At 39.2% G+C, this 19,446-nt stretch overlaps 1 protein-coding gene across 1 annotated transcript in view; it reads right to left on the reverse strand.

Moving 5' to 3' along the window:
- MNAT1 (MNAT1 component of CDK activating kinase) overlaps nucleotides 1-19,446 on the reverse strand; it is a 136,544-nt gene that overhangs the window by 25,855 nt on the left and 91,243 nt on the right. Inside the window, exon 7 of the mRNA XM_070931620.1 lies at nucleotides 8,945-9,066. Coding sequence (XP_070787721.1) covers nucleotides 8,945-9,066 — 122 coding nt within the window. The remainder of the gene's footprint in view (nucleotides 1-8,944; nucleotides 9,067-19,446) is intronic.

A 19,446-nucleotide genomic window follows, 5' to 3' on the forward strand; every position in this document is an offset into this window, starting at 1 on the left:
GCAGATCTTGCAACCATTTATTCATATTACACTCCACAACTCCCTTAATTACTAAAATTAGTGTAGAGCAAAACTGGAAAACCTGAGTCTCAATCTGAAGCAGTTGTTTTCCTCCAATAAAAACTCATTTCAAATAAATATGATGAAAAAAAAAGTAAATATTTTTTTAAAAAAAAATACTTCACAAAGGATAGGAAACATCAAAATAGCAAAAGGATGCCCACCCTTCTCTTCAGGTTCTATACATAAAGACACAGAAGATTAGAGCTGCACAGAAACCCATATTTAAAAGGAACCTTGTGATCTGGAGTATGAGTGGACATGGATGTATAGTAGCAACTGCCGGAAACAATATAAGGCAACTGCATCTTTTCCTGCGCACTTGAGACTCCAGAAAAAAAATATATTTTGGGAAGTTAAGAAGTTTCCAATAGATACTAAATGTGCATCCACACATATTCCAAACCATATTAGAGTAACAATCTCAGGATAGTACTAATGATATTTAGAATAGAATAACAGAGTTGGAAAGGACCATGGAGGTCTTCTAGTCCAATCCCCTGCCCAGGCAGGAAATCCTACACCATTCAAATGGTTATCCAACATCTTCTTAAAAATTTCCAGTGTTGGGGCATTCACAACTTCTGAAGGCGAGTTGTTCCACTTATTAGTTGTTCTAACTGTCAGGAAATTTCTCCTTAGTTCTAAATTGCTTCTCTCCTTGATTAGTTTCCACCCATTGCTTCTTGTTCTACCCTCAGGTGCTTTGAAAAATAGTTTGACTCCCTCTTCTTTGTGGCTCACTGCAGTACCAGTTCCCCTTGATAGTAACAGACAAAAGGAAAAAGCCGAATAAAACTGTCTCCTTCTCCCATATTCTCTCTCTCTCCCATCTCTTGAGTGCACTGAGAAGATAAAAGTTAGAAGGCTGAGGTTGGTTTCCTCCAATGGTGGCTGCTGTCTGTAATGGGGTGGGATAGAAAGCAGCGCTGTAGAACCACACCTAAGCAGAACTTTGGACCACAGCAAGTAGAATAACTTCTAAGACAATGTCTATGAAGAAGAGGTTTGGTAGGAAAACCTGTCATATGCAAAAATCCCCCATACCTTTGGATCCACATATGTCTCCTCCAATAGCATCCTACTGCTAGTAAAGAACAAAACTGGTTAAATGACAAAAGTTAACCACTGTAAAGCGGATGAATGGGAAAGAATGAGAAGTTGTCTTTTGAACTTAATAATAACCAGAAAAGACAAGTTAAAGAAGCCCTTGGAGGTGTGGAGAGGAAAAAAAGAAGAAAAGTAAAGCAGAAGGCAAAACGTTTTTAAGAATCTCTTTCACTCTCACATAGATAATTTTAAAAGTCAACAAAATCAGCAAAGCAATATATCTGTTTGCTCTTGATTATATAAAAGAAATGCATGTATTTATTTTCCCTCTTTGTCTTTCTTTCCGAACTTTCCATAAAGTGGTTAAAATAAATAAAGTAACTACATTGTGTTCTCCCAATTCTGGCTTGGCCTCAAGAAGAGAGAAACAAAGCACCAAAATACCCATCTGTGAGACTGCAGAAAGGGAGATAAGCAACAGAGACATGCCATCAATTCTGCTGAAAGACTGAAGTCCTCTTTTTTTCTGAAGTGTTTCCATTTTAGTCATCTCTTTTTGGAACTACAGTTTATCATTAAAAACTGGTGGCTGATTCCTCCATCTCCAAATCTTTTTTTCCCTTTTGTATCATATCATTTAGATTTGAAAGCCTGCAGGCAGCTTGTCCTGGAATGATATAACTAATAGTTATATCGGTTTTATCCTCACTAATTCTATTAATTTAAAAAATAGTTTCCATATATTTAGATGAAAACCTTACTGTATTTGCTTCCTTCAGCGAGTTTTGTTTAGGGGGACCGTTGAAGTATGTAGGGAATTATGGGAAATGATGGAAAGGGAACACCCCAAATCACTAGAATTAAGTTCAGTGTAACTCCCAGTGTGCTACAATAAGAACATAACAGAACATGATACACATTGGGCAACATTAACTCTCAAATACATTGCAAAACAACTTCATCTTGCCAGGTTTTTAAAAAGCTACCAGAGTTGGCCTCAGACTCACCTCTGATGAGGAAGCTATTCTATAAAATGGAAGGTTACCACATAAAAACAGCACTCGGAGATCTCACCTTTCCTAGAATGGATTCCAAAGCCCATGGGATTCAAGGAAACAATCCAAAAGGTAGCTTAAATCCAATTTGGATTTAAAAATTTAAAAATCAACTCTCTGCACTAAATTTTATCTATAAATTTACTTTAAACTAACACACTGCCTGCCATAGAAATATTACATACTTGAAACTGCTTCTGCTGTGTATGTCAGCATACATTGTCTAGTAACTGCAACTTCCAAGTTGTCTTCAAAGGTAGCCTCATGAAGTAAGTCTATCTGGGTGTTGATAAGGGCATGAGTTAACATCATTAAGCCCTCTCCGTTTCTCAAAAACAAATCTTCAACATGCCACTGCAATTGTCCTGTCTTTCTGGGAAATTAGACATTTCTCATATCAAAAGCCCTAAAAGGTTTTCCAAGAACCATCAGATCTTCAGGAGCTGATTTTCAAAGGCATTCTCTCCACTTCATTTTATTCAACAATATTGTACTTCATTACATTCTGTTCCTGAACATTTCATATTTCTGAGTAATGAGAAAATATATCTATATTGAGAAAATATATCTTTAACAAACATTACACTCCAGCATTGTGTAGGCTCTACAATTCTCACACCACAAAAAAAGCTATTCTATAATAAAATAGTATAATTACATTTCCTTCAGTGACCTTGTAATCTCTGGAGTATTTACTTTAGACTAAACAACTCTATTCAGCTGCCCTGTGTCTGACTGTCAATGAAAGAAGCTTGTTTGACAACTGCTTGGGGCAGATTTTTTTTTTTTTTTACCATGATTGCATTAAAAAGAAGTTAGAGAATATCACACAGATTATAGGCGAAGTATTCAGAGCACAATAGCTTTTGTTCAATCACTGAATTAATTCTGAATCCAAATGCCAAGAAAAGCAATTATTATAGACATTTTGGTGTCAGGTCCAGGTTTCTGAAGCTAATCTAGCAAGAACTTACACAATTTTAGCCAACTTGGAATGTAAGTAATTGTACAGCCAAGCATATGTTTCTCTTTTTTTTTCTTTATGCATTTTCCATATTTATTTATTTTTTGCCTTCATAATCCTCCTGAGACTGTCAACGACTACAGAACCCACACTAGACCCACAGGTGGGTGGACAGGAAATAAGAAAGTCTATTTCCAAAGCAATCTAATCTTAACATATTCTGCTAATGATCTTGGCAGAAGTGTTTGTTCGCTGCAAAAGTTCCATATACTATATGGTATCATTTGAAAAATCTCAGAAAATATTTTGTCAGAACATCCAACTTTTTAAAACAGTGAGGTTTTAGGCTTCCTGCAGGAGGCCACATTCTTGTCCTTGCTTTCAAATTAAGCTGAGAAAACTTATATTCCTTTTTTTAAATATACAATAAACTTGTATAACTAGGCTTTAACCATGAGAGTCCTTGGAGTGATGCACTAATCTAGGTGATTCAGAAGAGGGATCTTTTGAACTTTCTACATTGTATGAGGAGCAGAAAATATAACTAGATTCCCTTATCGTTCAATATGTTAGATTAAAATTAAACATTTCTCCACTAACTGACCTTAAGGAGCTCTACAGCATTCAAGTTCTCAATATTCTATCTGAGAACAAAACTACTAGAAGATACTGAGAACAAAAATACTCCAGAACAAGTAGCACCATTTTCTACAAGGAAGCAAACTAAACTACATGCTTCAAGAGAATGTAACAATCCTTCCCCTTCTCAAAGGGGCCTTAAAGGATGAACAACATAAGTTAAGGAAGGGCTTGTTGTTGTTAGTTGCGAAGTCATGTCCGACCCATCGTGACCCCATGGACAACGTTCCTCCAAGCCTTCCTGTCTTCTACCATCCTCTGGAGTCCATTTAAGCTCACGCCTACTGCTTCAGTGACTCCATCCAGCCACCTCATTCTCTGTTGTCCCTTTCTTCTTTTACCCTCAGTCTTTCCCAGCATTAGGATCTTCTCCAGTGAGTCTTAAACCTACCTTAAACAGCCCACCTGGGACAATGGACATAGTCAAGCTTCACAGCCTATTTCAATCATACTGGATTCTTTTAAGTGGTGAACAATAAAGCTGCTGGCTGGATGAGCTGTGTATGTATTCCAAAAAAGTGTCTTTTACAGCTTTCAGGTCAGCAGAACTGGAATCTCTCTTAAACTATCTAACCATTAACCTCAAAAATTCTCTGGGCTGCAGGCTGAAGCTGGTATATGTTGCAGCAGTAAATCGTACCACCACTTCAAAAAATCCAGTCATGAGTTAGGTTTTTGAATAGAGGTAAACCACAAACACTTTCCATAAGAAAAAAATAAACGTAGAACAATTCTAAATCAAGCAATGTTTTTCCTTAGCTGTCCCCCGGCCGGAATAGATCACTAATGGTGAAGAAAGCACATTCTTCAACTAATGGACCGCTACTGAAGGGCTTTAATGGAAACTGTAAATTGCCCTTCTTAATTTGGCATGACCACCTTGCAGAACTGCAGTATATACTTGAAACACAAAACAAAACAAAATCCAAGTTTTCTAATAATCAAAATCAGGTGCAAGGCAGACGCAAATAGTGGAAGAAAAAGTGAAGCAAATTACTTTTTACTTAACAATAAGAGATATTTAGCTTTACTAATGAGATCTGAAATATATAAAGCTATCTCCAAGTTAATGAAGATGTCAACCTAGTATGCAGCTGCTATGAAAAAAGGCAAATTCCATGCTATATATCTTTAGGAAGGGATTGAAAATAAAACTTTCTGTAATTATAGTGCCCTTAAAGAAATCTATAGTATGTTCACATCTGAAATACTATATTTTGTTCTAGTTGCCAGATTTAATGGAGGATATATATATAATACAGCTGGAAAAAAGTAAAAAAGAGGCAACCAAAATGATTGTAGGGTTTGAACACCTACTGTATTGAGAAAAGGCTAGAACGCCATGATGTACCTATGTTCATTTCTGTAACCTTATGAGAAAAATGGGCCTACTCAAATATAACTGAAGGAGCTGCCGAAGTTCCAAAACCTAGTGACTTAAAACAATTTTAGGAAAATATTCTTTTCAAACTAACTTTCTATATCCGTGATGCCGAATCTATGGCACACTTGCCAGTGGTGGCATGCAGTGCCCTTTCTGTGGGCGCGCGAGCCATCGCCCCAGCTCAGCTCCACCGGACATGTGCGTGCGTGCCTCCCACCAGCCAGCTGGTCCTTCGTGTCTCTTCTGTGCATGCGGGGTGCACACAGGGCGCTGTGCGGGCATGCAAGGTGGACGCATGTGCATTACATTTTGGGGGTTCAGGCAGGCAAGTCCTATGAATTGTGTACATTATATTTTTCTCCCACCTTCCTCAAATGGAAACAAACAAGCTATCCCCGCCCACCCTTTTATTTACACAATAAATTTGTGAGTTAAGTTCAACTATAAGCTGGTAACCAGCCTAAGATTGCCCAGTCAGCTTTGTGGTTTGTGGCTGAGTGGAAATCTGAACCCAATTTCCCTGATCTCAGTCCAACAGTCCGGTAATTAAATTCACGCTGGCTCTCAAATGTAAAATACAGCCTAAACACAAGAAAACAGACAAAGCTGCAGAAAGATAGACACCGGAGCCTCTTAGTCTAGAAAACTATTTTTGTACTACATTAGATGATAGTCAGCCTTGACAAGTAAGGAGTTCCAATGGCAATATAGGTGGGCGGACACGCTGCTGCTGAGCACTCACTAGGCCAAACAAAGGAAGAAATGGGCAGCCAGAAAAAATCAAATAGGAGACTGGGGGAACTGCTCCCCTGGAGTTACAGCTGAGGTTATAAACTGAATATTGATTAATACCACAGTGCAGTTCTGATAATGTTGGGGGTCTATCTAAATTATTCAGGCTCAAAACCCAGCTTAATAATAATGCTCTCTGGATTGCTCAGAGTAAGTCTACTTCTTAGCTTCACCTACCTCACAAAGTTGTTGTTTAGAATAAGAAGAGGGCACAAATTAAGGTTAACATACAATATATAGCATCTATGAGACTGAGCTGTGAAATAAAAGCTCTGGTGCCAATCCTGTGTTTCACAAGCCTCACAAAGGGTGACTCAAGCTTTACTGCTGCAGTTTTCAGGAAGGAGCACAATATGGACTTCTACCTCAAAGACAATTTGTTTTATCCAAGGGGCTTTGCAACATAACAACTCGTTGTCTATGGAGATTTTCAATCATTCAGGTTATGGTTGTCCCAAAGGTGCTTTTCAAAAGGCAATGAACTTTTTTTTTTCTTGAAAATGTTTCACTTCTCATCGAAGGATGAGAAGTGAAGTCTTTTCAAGGAAAAAAAACAAAGAAAGTCCAGTTGCCTTTTGAAATGGGATAACAACTCCTTCAACACATTTTCTCCACGTCATGGCAAAAGGCAGAACAATAATAAAGCTAATGCTGAAGTGCTTGGCAGTTCTCTTTTATAAGGTGTTCCAGAGATAAAGCATAAATGCATTATAGACAGCAAGTATCTTCTCAAAATGAATAATTAGTAGGGCTAAGATGTAAGTAATGTTAGTCATCTAATGAATCGACTGATTTATTCATTAAATTTTTAAATGGGTGGGTTTAAAAAGCACTAACTGTACCGATCCAATTTTACAACCTTTTTTGCAGCGGTCATTAAGCAAACACTGCAGTCTTAAGTGAACCCCTTGTTCGCTATGAGATGTTTCTGCAAAAAATGGGAAGTAAGTGTCGGCTTTCAGGAAAAACGTAAATCACAATCATGTGATCTGCAAAGAGGTGTTAAATGTGGGCCAGTCGCTGAGCACCCAAAATGCAATCAGGATGGGCAATTTCAAAAATGGATCGTAAGTTGGGGGGATCCACAGTGGTGAAATTCAATTTTTTTTACTACCAGTTCTGTGGGCGTGGCTTGATGGGCGTGGTGTGGCTTGGTGGGCATAGCAGGAAAGGACACTGCAAAATCCCCATTCCTTCCCCACTCCTGAGAGAAGGATACTGCAAAATCTCCATTCCCACCCCACTCTGGGGCCAGCCAGAGGTGGTATTTGCCGGTTCTCCAAACTACTCAAAATTTCTGCTACCAGTTCTCCAGAACCTGTCAGAACCTACTGGATTTCACCCCTGGGGATCCACCATAACTTCTAATGGTTGCTAAGCTTCCTGTGGTAAATCAAATGTTACTGTGTTTTCTTTTCTTTATAACAATGCACAGTAGTCACAATCTTAGAAGAGACTTCTTTCTAACCTAAAGGGAGGAAGAATGATGTTTCTACAATGGGCTTGCCATTTTTTTAACTTAAAAATTAAATAATATATATTAAACATAGTGGTGTGGTGGTGGTGCAGCGATTAGAATGCAGTACTGCAGGCTAATTCTGCTGACTGCCAGGAGTTTGATTCTGACCAGCTCAAGGTTGAGTCAGCCTTCCATCCTTCCAAGGTCAGTAAAATAAGGACCCAGATTGTTAGGGGAAACAGGCTGATTCTGTAAACTACTTAGAGAGGGCTGTAAAGCACTGTGAAGTGGTATATAAGTCCAAGTGCTATTGCTATTGCTATTTTTTCAACTACTATGTAATTATCCTTTAGATTATTAATGTATCTATTAGATACCACAGGTCTCATTAATAATTATAGATGTAGTAAAATAAATTAATGTGTTACTATTTTGTTTTTTGTTAAATACTTCATTAATAAGAATAAGTAGTTTAAAAACAGTTGATTAATTTCAGTGTTTTGCTGCCAAAGTGCTGTATGCTAGAATTTATTTAATACAATTTGCTGAAAATAAATTTGAAACTCCAGCAAAGAAACATGAAATGACAAGAACCCAATAGGCCATGACATGCTTAGTTCTTACCACACATTTTAATCTGACATCAAAACCAGTTCTAATACTACCTACTGATAATATAGTTAATTCTTTAACCAACTCTTATTTTTATTACATTGGACATTATACTGCTGTTTAACACTAGTGTTCTAAGTGGCAAGATGAGCAAAGTTGACTAATTGAATTTTATTTATTTACACAATTAATATTCCACATTTCAGTTTTATGTCCATGACTGTGCATAACATTTCTACTTCAGGATCAGCTCTGTACTCCTTACTTAGATTTAAAAAACTCTTTCAACTATGTACTGTATCTTTAAATGTTCGATATAAACTCTTGAAACTTATAGGAGAATGCATTGTATCTTAAGCTGTAGGTTTTCCTCACAAAAGTTTCATGAAACTTGCACCAGGATACATGCCCACAGCAACATTTAGAAAAAAGTTGTATGGGAACTATCAATTATATCAGCTAGACCTCATATTTATAGTTAAAAAGATTTTCCCCTGATAGAAAAAAATCCAACACTGAAAGTAAAATCTAACTTCTCTCACAATGAAAAGCCAGCCCTAATATTTTTATTGGCCCACAGCTCTTAGGCAAATCAAGATCCAAAGCTTTATATGTATATTTTTTAAAACTATCCGCAATTGAAAATGAGCAGCTATTTCTCCTCAACTCTCTATAGCAACCTTAAAACATTAATTCAATCTGGCAGAATTCTCAACTGATATATAAAATACTACAAAACCAAAGAAAAGTGTGGAACAAACAAAAATCACATTTGGCCGCCCAAACAAAACATTGGTTTGGACAGGATGTTGTCTATTTTGTTACCATCTATTTTGCTTTTAAAAAAACACTCTGCTTTGAAAAACAAATAAGGTGGTAAGGTTCCCAGTAGGGTGCAATCTTAAGTCAATTTAAACAAACAAACTTACCCTAATTTTCCCAGCAAATCCACCTCTGGAACCAATGGCCCATATGTCTCTACATGCAGTGGCTTATAGTCATAGAGTACTTCTTCAATCTTTTGAACAGGCACTAAGGAAATATGCTGACCCTGTTGAAAACATATACGGAGATATCTAAGTTGTGGTTTAGTTTAAGTGATTCATAACAAGAAGCTGTTATTCTTACGAAAGCTGAATTAAAACCTTAATATTGAACATTCACTTGCTATTATACAATCCATTTTCTGCTTCTAACATGAAATTCTTTCCAAACATTTTAAGATTAGAAAAATAATGGTTTGTTAGCTATAATTCTTAAGGAGGGAGGTGTGGAAAATAAAATTAGTTAATACCAGATTTACATTAACTAAATGCAGCTCTGTGGCAGATAAATTTATTAGATAAAAAGTTTCATTTCTCATAAGCAATACCAAACAAAATAATCAGAACTCATCTGCATTTGCTTCAAATGAGCAGCAAATAAATTTAACAAATACATAAACAAGTAAACATAGTAAAACAAGACCATTACAGTTGTTCATCAATTATTTCTTGAAAGCTCTAAATGAGAAGTGGAAACTACTTTTGCATTATCCTGGTATCTTCTGTATCTATCTACCTACCTACCTACCTTCCTACCTAATTCTCTAAACTACCACAAGTAATGGCTGCAAAAATTGATGTTTGCTGTAAAAATTGAAATTAAAAATTGAAATTGATTAAAATTGAATTAATTAATTAAAATTGAAAAATTGAAATTAATTCAACAAATTCCTACAAATCTTTTTTAAAAATTGCATTTCTCAAATTAGCTTTCAGACAAAAGAGTATCTTTAAAATTCTTCAGGGTCTGAGATTAAAGCAAGTACCACAACAGTATCAAAATTTGAGAGAATCCAGAGTCCACTGGAGTTGGGCAGCTATAATGAATTTAAAGAAATAAATAAAATCTGTTACAGTCTATACATTTTTCCCATTGCTGTTCAGCCATAATATTAACAGCCTTGATAGTACAAGGGTTTAGTGCACCCTGTTATTAACACAGCTGCCTGCAATTTCTGCTGGTTCGAATCTCTCCAAGGCTCAAGGTTGACTCAGCCTTCCATCCTTTCTAAGGTAGGTGAAATGAGGACCCAGTTTGTGGGGGCAATAAGCTGACTTTGTATAAAATATACAAAAGAATGAAGGCTATTGCTTAAAGCATTGTAAGTCGCCCTGGGTCTCCGGAGAAGGGCGGCATATAAATCAAATAAAAAAAAAATAAAATAAAAAAAAAAACAGAAATAGAAGCTTCGATATACCATAACTGTACAAAAATCAAGTTTATGTTTATCAAAGTTCAGAATAATTACATAAACCTACAGGCATATCTCTCTCCCCCCAAAAGTCCTGCTGTGGTGCCTCATTGTGGCAAAAAGGTTAATGTTTAAGATTTGTAGGGTTGCCCACCTTCGAAAAGAACTCTGGGCAGCTTGCAAGAATAAAACCAATAAAATAAACAAAACCATAAAACCAAAATCTGGCAACTCAGCCTTCCTCCTTGTATGCCTCCAACAAAACCAGGGGTGAAATGCTACCGGTTCAGGGTGGTTCGCCCAAACCAGTACTGAAAATGCTACTGGTTCACCCGAACCGGTAGTAAAAAAATGCTTTAAAAAGTAAAAAAAAAAAAAAAAAAAAGTTCCCACGATCATGTGGCACAGCTGATCCTCGGAACCTTTTTTTTTTTAACTTTTTTTAGCATTTTTTTACTACCTATTGAAAAATGGCCACAAGTCCCTTTTTTCATGTTGTTGTCACTTCAAACAGCCACTAAGTGAACTGTTGTAAATTGAGGACTACTTGTATGTGCTTGCTCAGTCTGCTATCCAAGTACCAACAGCAGATAAGAAAGAGACCAGGGCCCTTGCTTATGCTTCTACCTACTTAAACTGGATTGAGCAATGTTACTAAAAGAGTAACATTGCTCAATCAATGGTATATTCATGTCACCCCCTGGCATGAATATACACACAGCAGAATATTATCAATTAAAGCTTCAAGAGAGCAATGCAGTACCCCAGACTGACTTGGCAAACTCACAAGGGTGCCATGTGATTTTATTTATTTATTTTTTTAGAAATTTATTTGTGATATCTTATCTTTCCAGAGCTGGGTTTTCAGCAGTCTTTTTTGCCTTGGGGGTACTGTGAAAAAAATTACTATTACACTAATGCCATATAATCTTTGCAACCAAATGATACTTTCCTTTCACTTTCTGTAACTGAACACAATAATCAAGCTGTTGAGTTCCTTTTAAATCGAAGTTAAATCTCTTTCAGATTGAAAAACACTAAATAAATAAAACTATTGAAGTGGTTTTGGATATCTGGTCTCCTTTTCGAGAGTGTTCAATTGCGCAGGTCATCAAGGAATAATTTTCTTCCATTTTGTTGAATGTTAAATTAAAACAACAAACAGTAAAATAAGTGTTGAGATTTTAAAAAGTCACAACTACAGAGTAAAATAATGGACTATCTAATTCTGTTAGTTATGGAATATATATGGTGAAAACAAAGCTAGATACTAGCAGTTAATAACATTTTTGGAACACAATGATAAAAATGATGAATTACTTGTATATAAACGTATATTTTATCCACACCAATATGTGTCCATTATTTTCCTCATAATGGCTTGGACCCAAATATTTCTAGTGAAATTGAAAGGAAATTCCTGATTGATAAAAAGCCCCTATAAATTATTCTGTGTTTTTGTCTTGCTGTGCCTCTCCCCCTCCATATTCTATCACTTGTAATCTCCTTGATGACATTTTGGAAAATATCAAGAGGCCAAGATGGATGAATAAATTTGTGCTAATCTATTTCTGGTTCTAAGCTTACATGTTATTAATTATGCAGTTTGGTTGTTCCCTGTGTCTTTCTCAACTCATAATATGATCCCAATCAAATTCTACAATTCAGTGTACTTATACATACATGAAATATTAATTGTGGGAGGGACCATAGTTGAGTAATAGACCACAGTCTTTCCCCACTTAATTTCATTTTACTGTATCTCCAGAATTAGGGAGGAAAGCAAGGGTGGGAGATCAGGATGCAGCTAGTGAGAATACTTGGCTAGAACATTGGGAAGTCAAGGTATAAAAAGATATTTTTATTTTATTTTATGTTTAATCCTATTTTAGGTGTACCTAGTTGGATACTCCAGACGAAACTATTCATAAAACAAACATTTATCAATAGGGTTAAAATTCTATTCCAAACACTTATTTTCTGCTGTATGTATTCAGTTCTCTCTTGTGCTATGTTAGAACAAATAGTTTTTTTATTTCAATTTGTGCTGGTACTGTATTCTTCGCTATAAAATCTGGGCACATTTAATCTACATATAACACAGAGCATGTTCAGTAAATTTTAAAAATAAGCACAATACTCTGAAGTAATTAGCAGAGAGATCTGTTTAAAGACTAACATCACTCTGAAGCCTTTTTGGAAATAGCTCCCCAAACAGAAGCACTCACTTTCCACCTGTTGCTGTCACATATGTTCATGCCACTCAGGCACATTTGCTAGTGCACATTCCTGTGTTTACTAATTAATCTCTCCATTGCTTTTTCCCAATGGCTATCTGCCATTTGCAATGTGCGTCCCTTTTTCATTTAAAGGGATAAAGGAAGGTAACAGTTTCAATTGAATTTTCCTTGTATTTTTCTTAAGAGAAATTAATGCCTATAAAATATTGATATTCATTGTAAGCCACCTTAAAATTGAGAAGCCAAGATATGGAGTACATTTTTTTTCTTTATATATGAATCTGTTTCAATGAATTCTGCATAAATCTCATGACTTTTATTGTATTGATAATTTTATAATAAGCCTCTTATCATGCCATTCATTAAAATCATCACATTACTAAACTAAGCCCCCCCCCCCAATGCTTTAGAAAGTAATAAATTAGCCAATGTCATAAGAATTATAAATTTGCTGCACATTTTAAAAAAAATAATATTTAAATCTCCAGGGAGCCAAATTTACATATTAACAAAATAGGTTAACTGTTGCATGGCTGACTTCTCTGACCTTACCTCCGTTCTGCCACTTTCTCTGTTGGGATATGGAGGCCATGGGGAGGGGGTCACCTATCAGATATCGCTAGACTAATCACACTCAATGTAGGGATTAATTGCCAAGAATATGCCACTCAGTGCTAAAACCCACACAGGGGATGGGCTCCATTACAAGCAAAATGTTTAGAGGCATGTCTCAGTGATAAGAACTTGGGAAAGTTTTTATCAACTTTTTTCTTACCTCATGAAAGTGCTCAGGACTTGGATCATTTGAGTTACCAATAATACTCTGACTGAAGAAATTAAGTGAAAGAAGGTTTTAGATTTCTAGGGGTGGTTTGCTGAAGAAAGAATGGATTGCATTTGACCCATTTCAAGTGAGATTACAAGTCATGTTTAAGTACTCTCCCTCCCCATCACCATAAAGCTGCTCTCATTTGGTAATGCAAACTAGCTCCTTGACCTTCACAACAACCTCTGAGAAAACAGTTGTACATTCTACTGTGGTGTAAATCCTTGCAGACAAGTCGAACCTGTTCTTTCTGGCATCTTGCCCTTCAGACGAGTATTCCCTCTAGATTTACTGTATTGTGAAAGACCAATGAAGAGGCATTTACTGCACTATGTTTATCTTCCCTGCACAAATCTAGTTTAACCCTATTTCGCTTGTAAAATGTAGTTTAACTAATCAGATATTGAAATCAAGCATTCTAATAAAATGACAATTTTTAAAATGTTTGCCAAAGAAGAACCAAATTTAATGTTTAAAAACTAAATTTCTTTACTATAGATGTAAGTAGGTAGAAATAATAACAGTATAATGACTTTTTCAATTAATTCCAGTGGGGATGTTACCTATTTTATGCTGAATAAACAATAATTTATTCAATATTGAGTAATTAATCTTTTTACCTTAACTGCCAGATTCAATGTACATGCATTGTTCACTGAAAGCTTCTATTCTAGTGATTTTCCCAAATGTTTGTACAAATGTAATATTTCATTTTCTTCCACTCATTCTTCACTATTCCTTTAAGGCAGAATCCTCACATACAGGTTGAACCATGGGGTTTAACATATAATATAATATAATTTTATTACAAGACCGAGAGTAATAACCAGTATTTATGAAGTCTGTAGATTAAAAGGAACCATGTAATTATTTATACACCATTTGGAAATCCCAACATTAACATGGTTAATCTTTTAGAATTTTCAATAGTGCTGATATTTTTTTAAAAAAATCAATAATTTATTAAACAAATTTTGTTCTTTTGAACTATGTTAGTAGTTGCTCAAAAGAACACACTTTTCATCTGTCATTTGGGACACAATGATTATGGTGCTGGATAGTATTCTGCAAGTACAACGGACCTTTTATTAATATATTAGTATTTTATGTAACTACAGAAGAGAAATAATTCTTCACATTAAATTATTCATCTATTTAACCAAAGTATTCTTCAAATATGAAACAGTAAATGTTCCCTAAGAACTCTATAATATGATTCAAGATGATTAAGGGACTGGAAATTAAATCTTAAAAGAAAGACTGTGACCTGAGTATTCTTAACAGTGAGAAATTAGAGGGGAAAGCTTAGTGTAGTGTGTAAAAATCTGCTCTCTATTACTGTACAGTACACAGAACAATGGTATTAAATGACAAGAAGCCAAATTATTGTTCAACATTAGAAAAAGTTTCCTAATTGTAAGACACATCAATAGTGGAAGTAGTTGCCAAAAGAAACGGACATTGGATTTGTAAAAAGTTGTCCAGATTCATTTTATAGGGGAGATGGGCCTCATTTTAAAAAAAAATAATTAATTAATAAAAATTATTTTGGGAAGGAGGGGGACTTTATGGAGAAACATCTCATTCGATCCGAGTCCGACCGAACACAACTAAGAACCCATATTAGGTCTTATCTTGTGGCGATGGAAGTGGCGAAACGTAACTATTTCGCCACTCTCATTGCATCTGCAGAAAATCGCCCAGCAGCCCTGTTTAGAGTGACCCGCTCCCTCCTTAATCAGGGAGCGAGGGAGGACCCCTTACAGGGCCGTGCTGAGGATTTTGCACAGTTTCTGCAAGATAAAATCACTCCGATTCGGACCAGGTTGGACTCCGACTGGACAGAGTCCGTTGAGGTGACAGGGCCTAGTCTCGGTGGAGACATCTGGGTTGAGTTTGAGCCTGTTTCATTGGATGACGTGGACAGGATTATGGGTAGGTTGGGGTCTTCCACATGTTTACTGGACCCTTGTCCCTCCTGGCTTGTTTCGGCAGCCAGGGAGGTGACTGGAGACTGGATCCAGGCTATTGTCAACGCTTCACTAAAGGAAGGGGTCTTTCCCGCTGCGCTTAAAGAGACGGTGGTTCGACCCCTCCTTAAGAAGCCTAACCTGGATCCTGACGTACTTAACAACTACCGTCCAGTCTCCAACCTTCGCTTTTTAGCGAAGGTTGTTGAGTCCGTGGTGGCACAGCAATTCCCTCAATTCCTGGAGGAAACTGACTACCTGGATCCTTACTAATCTGGTTTCAGGCGTGGCCACAGCACGGAAACGGCATTGGTCGCCCTAGTAAATGATCTCTGGCGGGCCAGGGATGGGGGTTGCTCCTCCATCCTGGTCCTTCTTGACCTCTCAGCGGCATTCGATACCATCGACCATGGTATCCTGCTGCAGCGGCTCAGGGGGATAGGGTTAGGAGGCACTGTTTTACAGTGGTTCTCCTCCTATCTCTCGGGCCGTCTGCAGTCTGTTTGGGCGGGGGGTCAGGGATCCTCCCAGAGGCCTCTCACTTGTGGGGTGCCTCAGGGATCAGTTCTCTCCCCTCTGCTCTTTAATATCTATATGAAACCGCTGGGTGAGATCATCCGTGGTTTTGGGGTGAGGTATCATTAATATGCTGATGATACCCAGCTTTACATCTCCACCCCTGACCACCCTAGGGATGCCCTTTCCGTGATGTCCCACTGCCTGGAAGCGGTGCGGGTTTGGATGGGGAGGAACAGGCTTAGACTCAACCCTTCCAAGACTGAGTGGCTGTGGATGCCGGCATCCCGGGATCTGGAGGTTCCATCCTTAATGATCGGAGGTGAAATCCTTGCTCCCTCCGACAGGGTCCGCAACTTGGGTGTCCTCCTGGATTCTCGGCTGTCTTTAGATGACCATCTGACGGCCGTAACCAGGGGGGCCTTCACACAGGTCCGTCTTGTGCGCCAGTTGCGCCCGTTCCTAGACCGGGATGCCCTCGCCACGGTCACTCACGCCCTTGTTACCTCTAGGTTGGACTACTGTAACACCCTCTACATGGGGCTGCCCTTGGGATGTGTCCGGAGGCTTCAGCTAGTCCAAAATGCAGCCGCGCGGGTAGTTACGGGGCATCTAGATACTCCCGTGTAACACCTCTCCTGCGTGAGCTGCACTGGCTACCGGTGGCACTCCGGATACGTTTCAAGGTGCTGGTGCTCACCTATAAAGCCCTTCATGGCTTAGGCCCGGGGTACTTGCAGGACCATCTCCAGCCGTTCTCCCATCGTCCTGTGCGCTCTCACAGAGTCGGCCTCCTCAGGGTGCCGTCGGCCAAACAATGTCGGCTGACGACCCCCAGGGGGAGGGCGTTCTCTGTGGGAGCCCCGACCCTCTGGAATGGATTGCCCACTGAGCTCAGGACAGCCCCCGACCTTCTTTCCTTCCGTCGCGAGCTGAAGACGTGGCTCTTCCGCCAATTAAACTGATCCGTTTGGGGGTACACTGGTATAATTTTAAATCGTTTTTAATTGGGTTACTGATTTTAATTTGATATTGTATTGTGATTTGTATTGAAGTTGTCATTTTGTAAGCCGCCTTGAGTCCCTAGGGAGAAAGGCGGCATATAAATCGCAATAAATAAATAAATAAATAAATAAATAAATAAATAAATAAATAAATAAATAAATAAAGCTTTACATAATATAACATTAATGCCACAAATACATTAATACAAATTCTTAAAGGATCATATAATCATTTACATGCCTTTCTGATAATATAATAAAATACCTCCTTATAGGACAGTATGATTATATTTATTTTATTTATTTATTTATTTATTTAATATATATAAATCAAATAAAATAAATAAATAAATAAATAAATAAATTTAATTTCTATACCGCCCTACTCCCGAAGGACTCAGGGCAGTGCACAGCCAAACAATAAAACACATACATACAAAATTTAAAAGTAGAATAAAATCAAATTAAATAATTTTGGCCCCGACAAATTTAAAACCCCAAACTTTTAAAACCAATTTAAAATTGAATGTATAAAATACTAAAAGATATTTAAAAATTAAACATATTTTATAAAAGAGGGAGAAAATTAGGCCAGGCCCGCCTGGTGAAATAGTAAGGTCTTTAAAGCGCGGCGGAAGGTGCGCAGATCCGGGATCCTCCGTATCTCTGGGGGAAGCTCGTTCCAGATAGTAGGTGCCCCCACAGAGAAGGCTCTCCCCCTGGGGGCCGCCAGTCAGCATTGTTTGGCTGACGGCACCCAGAGGAGCCCCTCTCTATGGGAGCGTACCGGCCGGTGGGAGGCTATTGGTGGTAGTAGGCGGTCCCGCAATTACCCAGGTCCTAAGCCATGGAGCGCTTTAAAGGTGGTAACCAAAACCTTGAAGCACACCCGGAAGACCACCGGGAGCCACTGCAGCTCGCGCAGGAGGGGTGTTACATGGGAACGCCATGTCGCTCCCATTACCACCCGCGCGGCCGCACTTTGCGCCAGTTGGAGCCTCCAGGTGCTCCTCAAGGGGAGCCCCATGTAGAGAGCGTTGCAATAGTCCAGGCGGGAGGTGACAAGGGCATGAGTGACCGTGCATAACGAGTCCCAATTCAGAAAGGGACGCAACTGGCGAATCAGGCAAACCTGATGAAAAATCCTCCCGGTCACAGCTGTCAAGTGCTCTTCTAAAGACAGCCGTGAATCCAGGAGGACGCCCAAGTTGCGAGCCCTCTCTGTGGGGGCCAATGATTCACCCCCAATAGTCAGTGATGGCATCAACTGACTATATTGGGACATCAGAAACCACAGCCACTCGGTCTTGGATGGGTTGAGCCTGAGCCTATTCCTCCCCATCCAGATCCGTATGGCCTCCAGGCACCGGGACATCACTTCAAGGGCATCGTTGGGGTGATCCGGGGTGGAGATGTACAGCTGGGTGTCGTCAGCGTACTGATGGTACTCCACCCCGAAACCACGGATGATCTCGCCCAGCGGCTTCACATAAATGTTGAACAGGAGAGGCGAGAGGACCGACCCTTGCGGCACCCCACATGAGGGGCCTCGGGGTCGACCTCTGTCCCCCTGTCAACACAGACTGCGACCGGTCAGAGAAAGGAGGAGAACCACCGCAACACAGTGCCTCCCACCCCTAACTCTTCCAACCGGTGCAGCATGATACCATGGTCAATGGTCTCAAAAGCCGCTGAGAGATCTAACAGGACCAGGACAGAGGAGCACCCCCTGTCCCGAGCCCTCCAGAGATCATCAACCAACGCAACCAATGCCGTTTCCGTGCTGTACCCGGGCCTGAAGCCCGACTGGAACGGATCCAGATACGTCGTTTCATCCAGGTGCTGGGGGAGCTGTTGCGCGACCACACTCTCAACAACCTTCGCCACAAAGCGAAGGTTGGAGACCAGACGATAATTTACCAACATTGCCAGGTCCAGGGAAGGCTTCTTGAGGAGAGGCCTCACCACCGCCTCTTTCAAGGCGGCGGGAAAGTCACCCTCACCCAGCGAAGCGTTTATAATCCCCTGGAGCCAGCCTCGTGTCACTTCCCGGGAAGCCAGTACTAACCAGGAAGGACACGGGTCCAATAAACAAGTGGTCGCGTTCAGTCTACCCAGAATCCTGTCCACGTCCTCAGGGGTCACAGGATCAAACTCATCCCAGATAACATTCTCAAGACCTGCCCCTGTCTCTCCCCCTGAGACTACCCAGTCGGAGTCCAAATCTTCCCGAATCTGACTGATTTTGTCATACAGATACTGAACAAAATCCTCGGCTCTACCCTCCAAGGGGTCCTCCCACGCTTCCTGATGGAGCAGGGAGCGGGTCACCCTAAAGAGGGCGGCCGGGCAATTATCTGATGATGCAATAAGAGCAGCAAAATAGCTACATTTCGCTGCTTTTATCGCCACTAAGTAATTCCTAATGTGGGATCTTACTAGTGTCCGGTCAGATTCAGAAAGACTGGCCCTCCAACTACTCTCTAGGCGTCTTTTTATATTATTACTATTATATTCTTCTGTTGACTAAATTACTAATGGTAGTTTATTCCCACTATTCAAGGATATGGTCATGAACATACTGTATTACTTCTGAATTTGTTTTTTTACAAGGCACCTCCAATTACAGAATATTATCA

The sequence above is a fragment of the Pituophis catenifer genome, unplaced genomic scaffold (assembly GCF_029215685.1).
Source record: "Pituophis catenifer annectens isolate HBS135680 unplaced genomic scaffold, rPitCat1.0.hap2 SCAF_1, whole genome shotgun sequence".
Classification (NCBI taxonomy): domain Eukaryota; kingdom Metazoa; phylum Chordata; class Lepidosauria; order Squamata; family Colubridae; genus Pituophis; species Pituophis catenifer.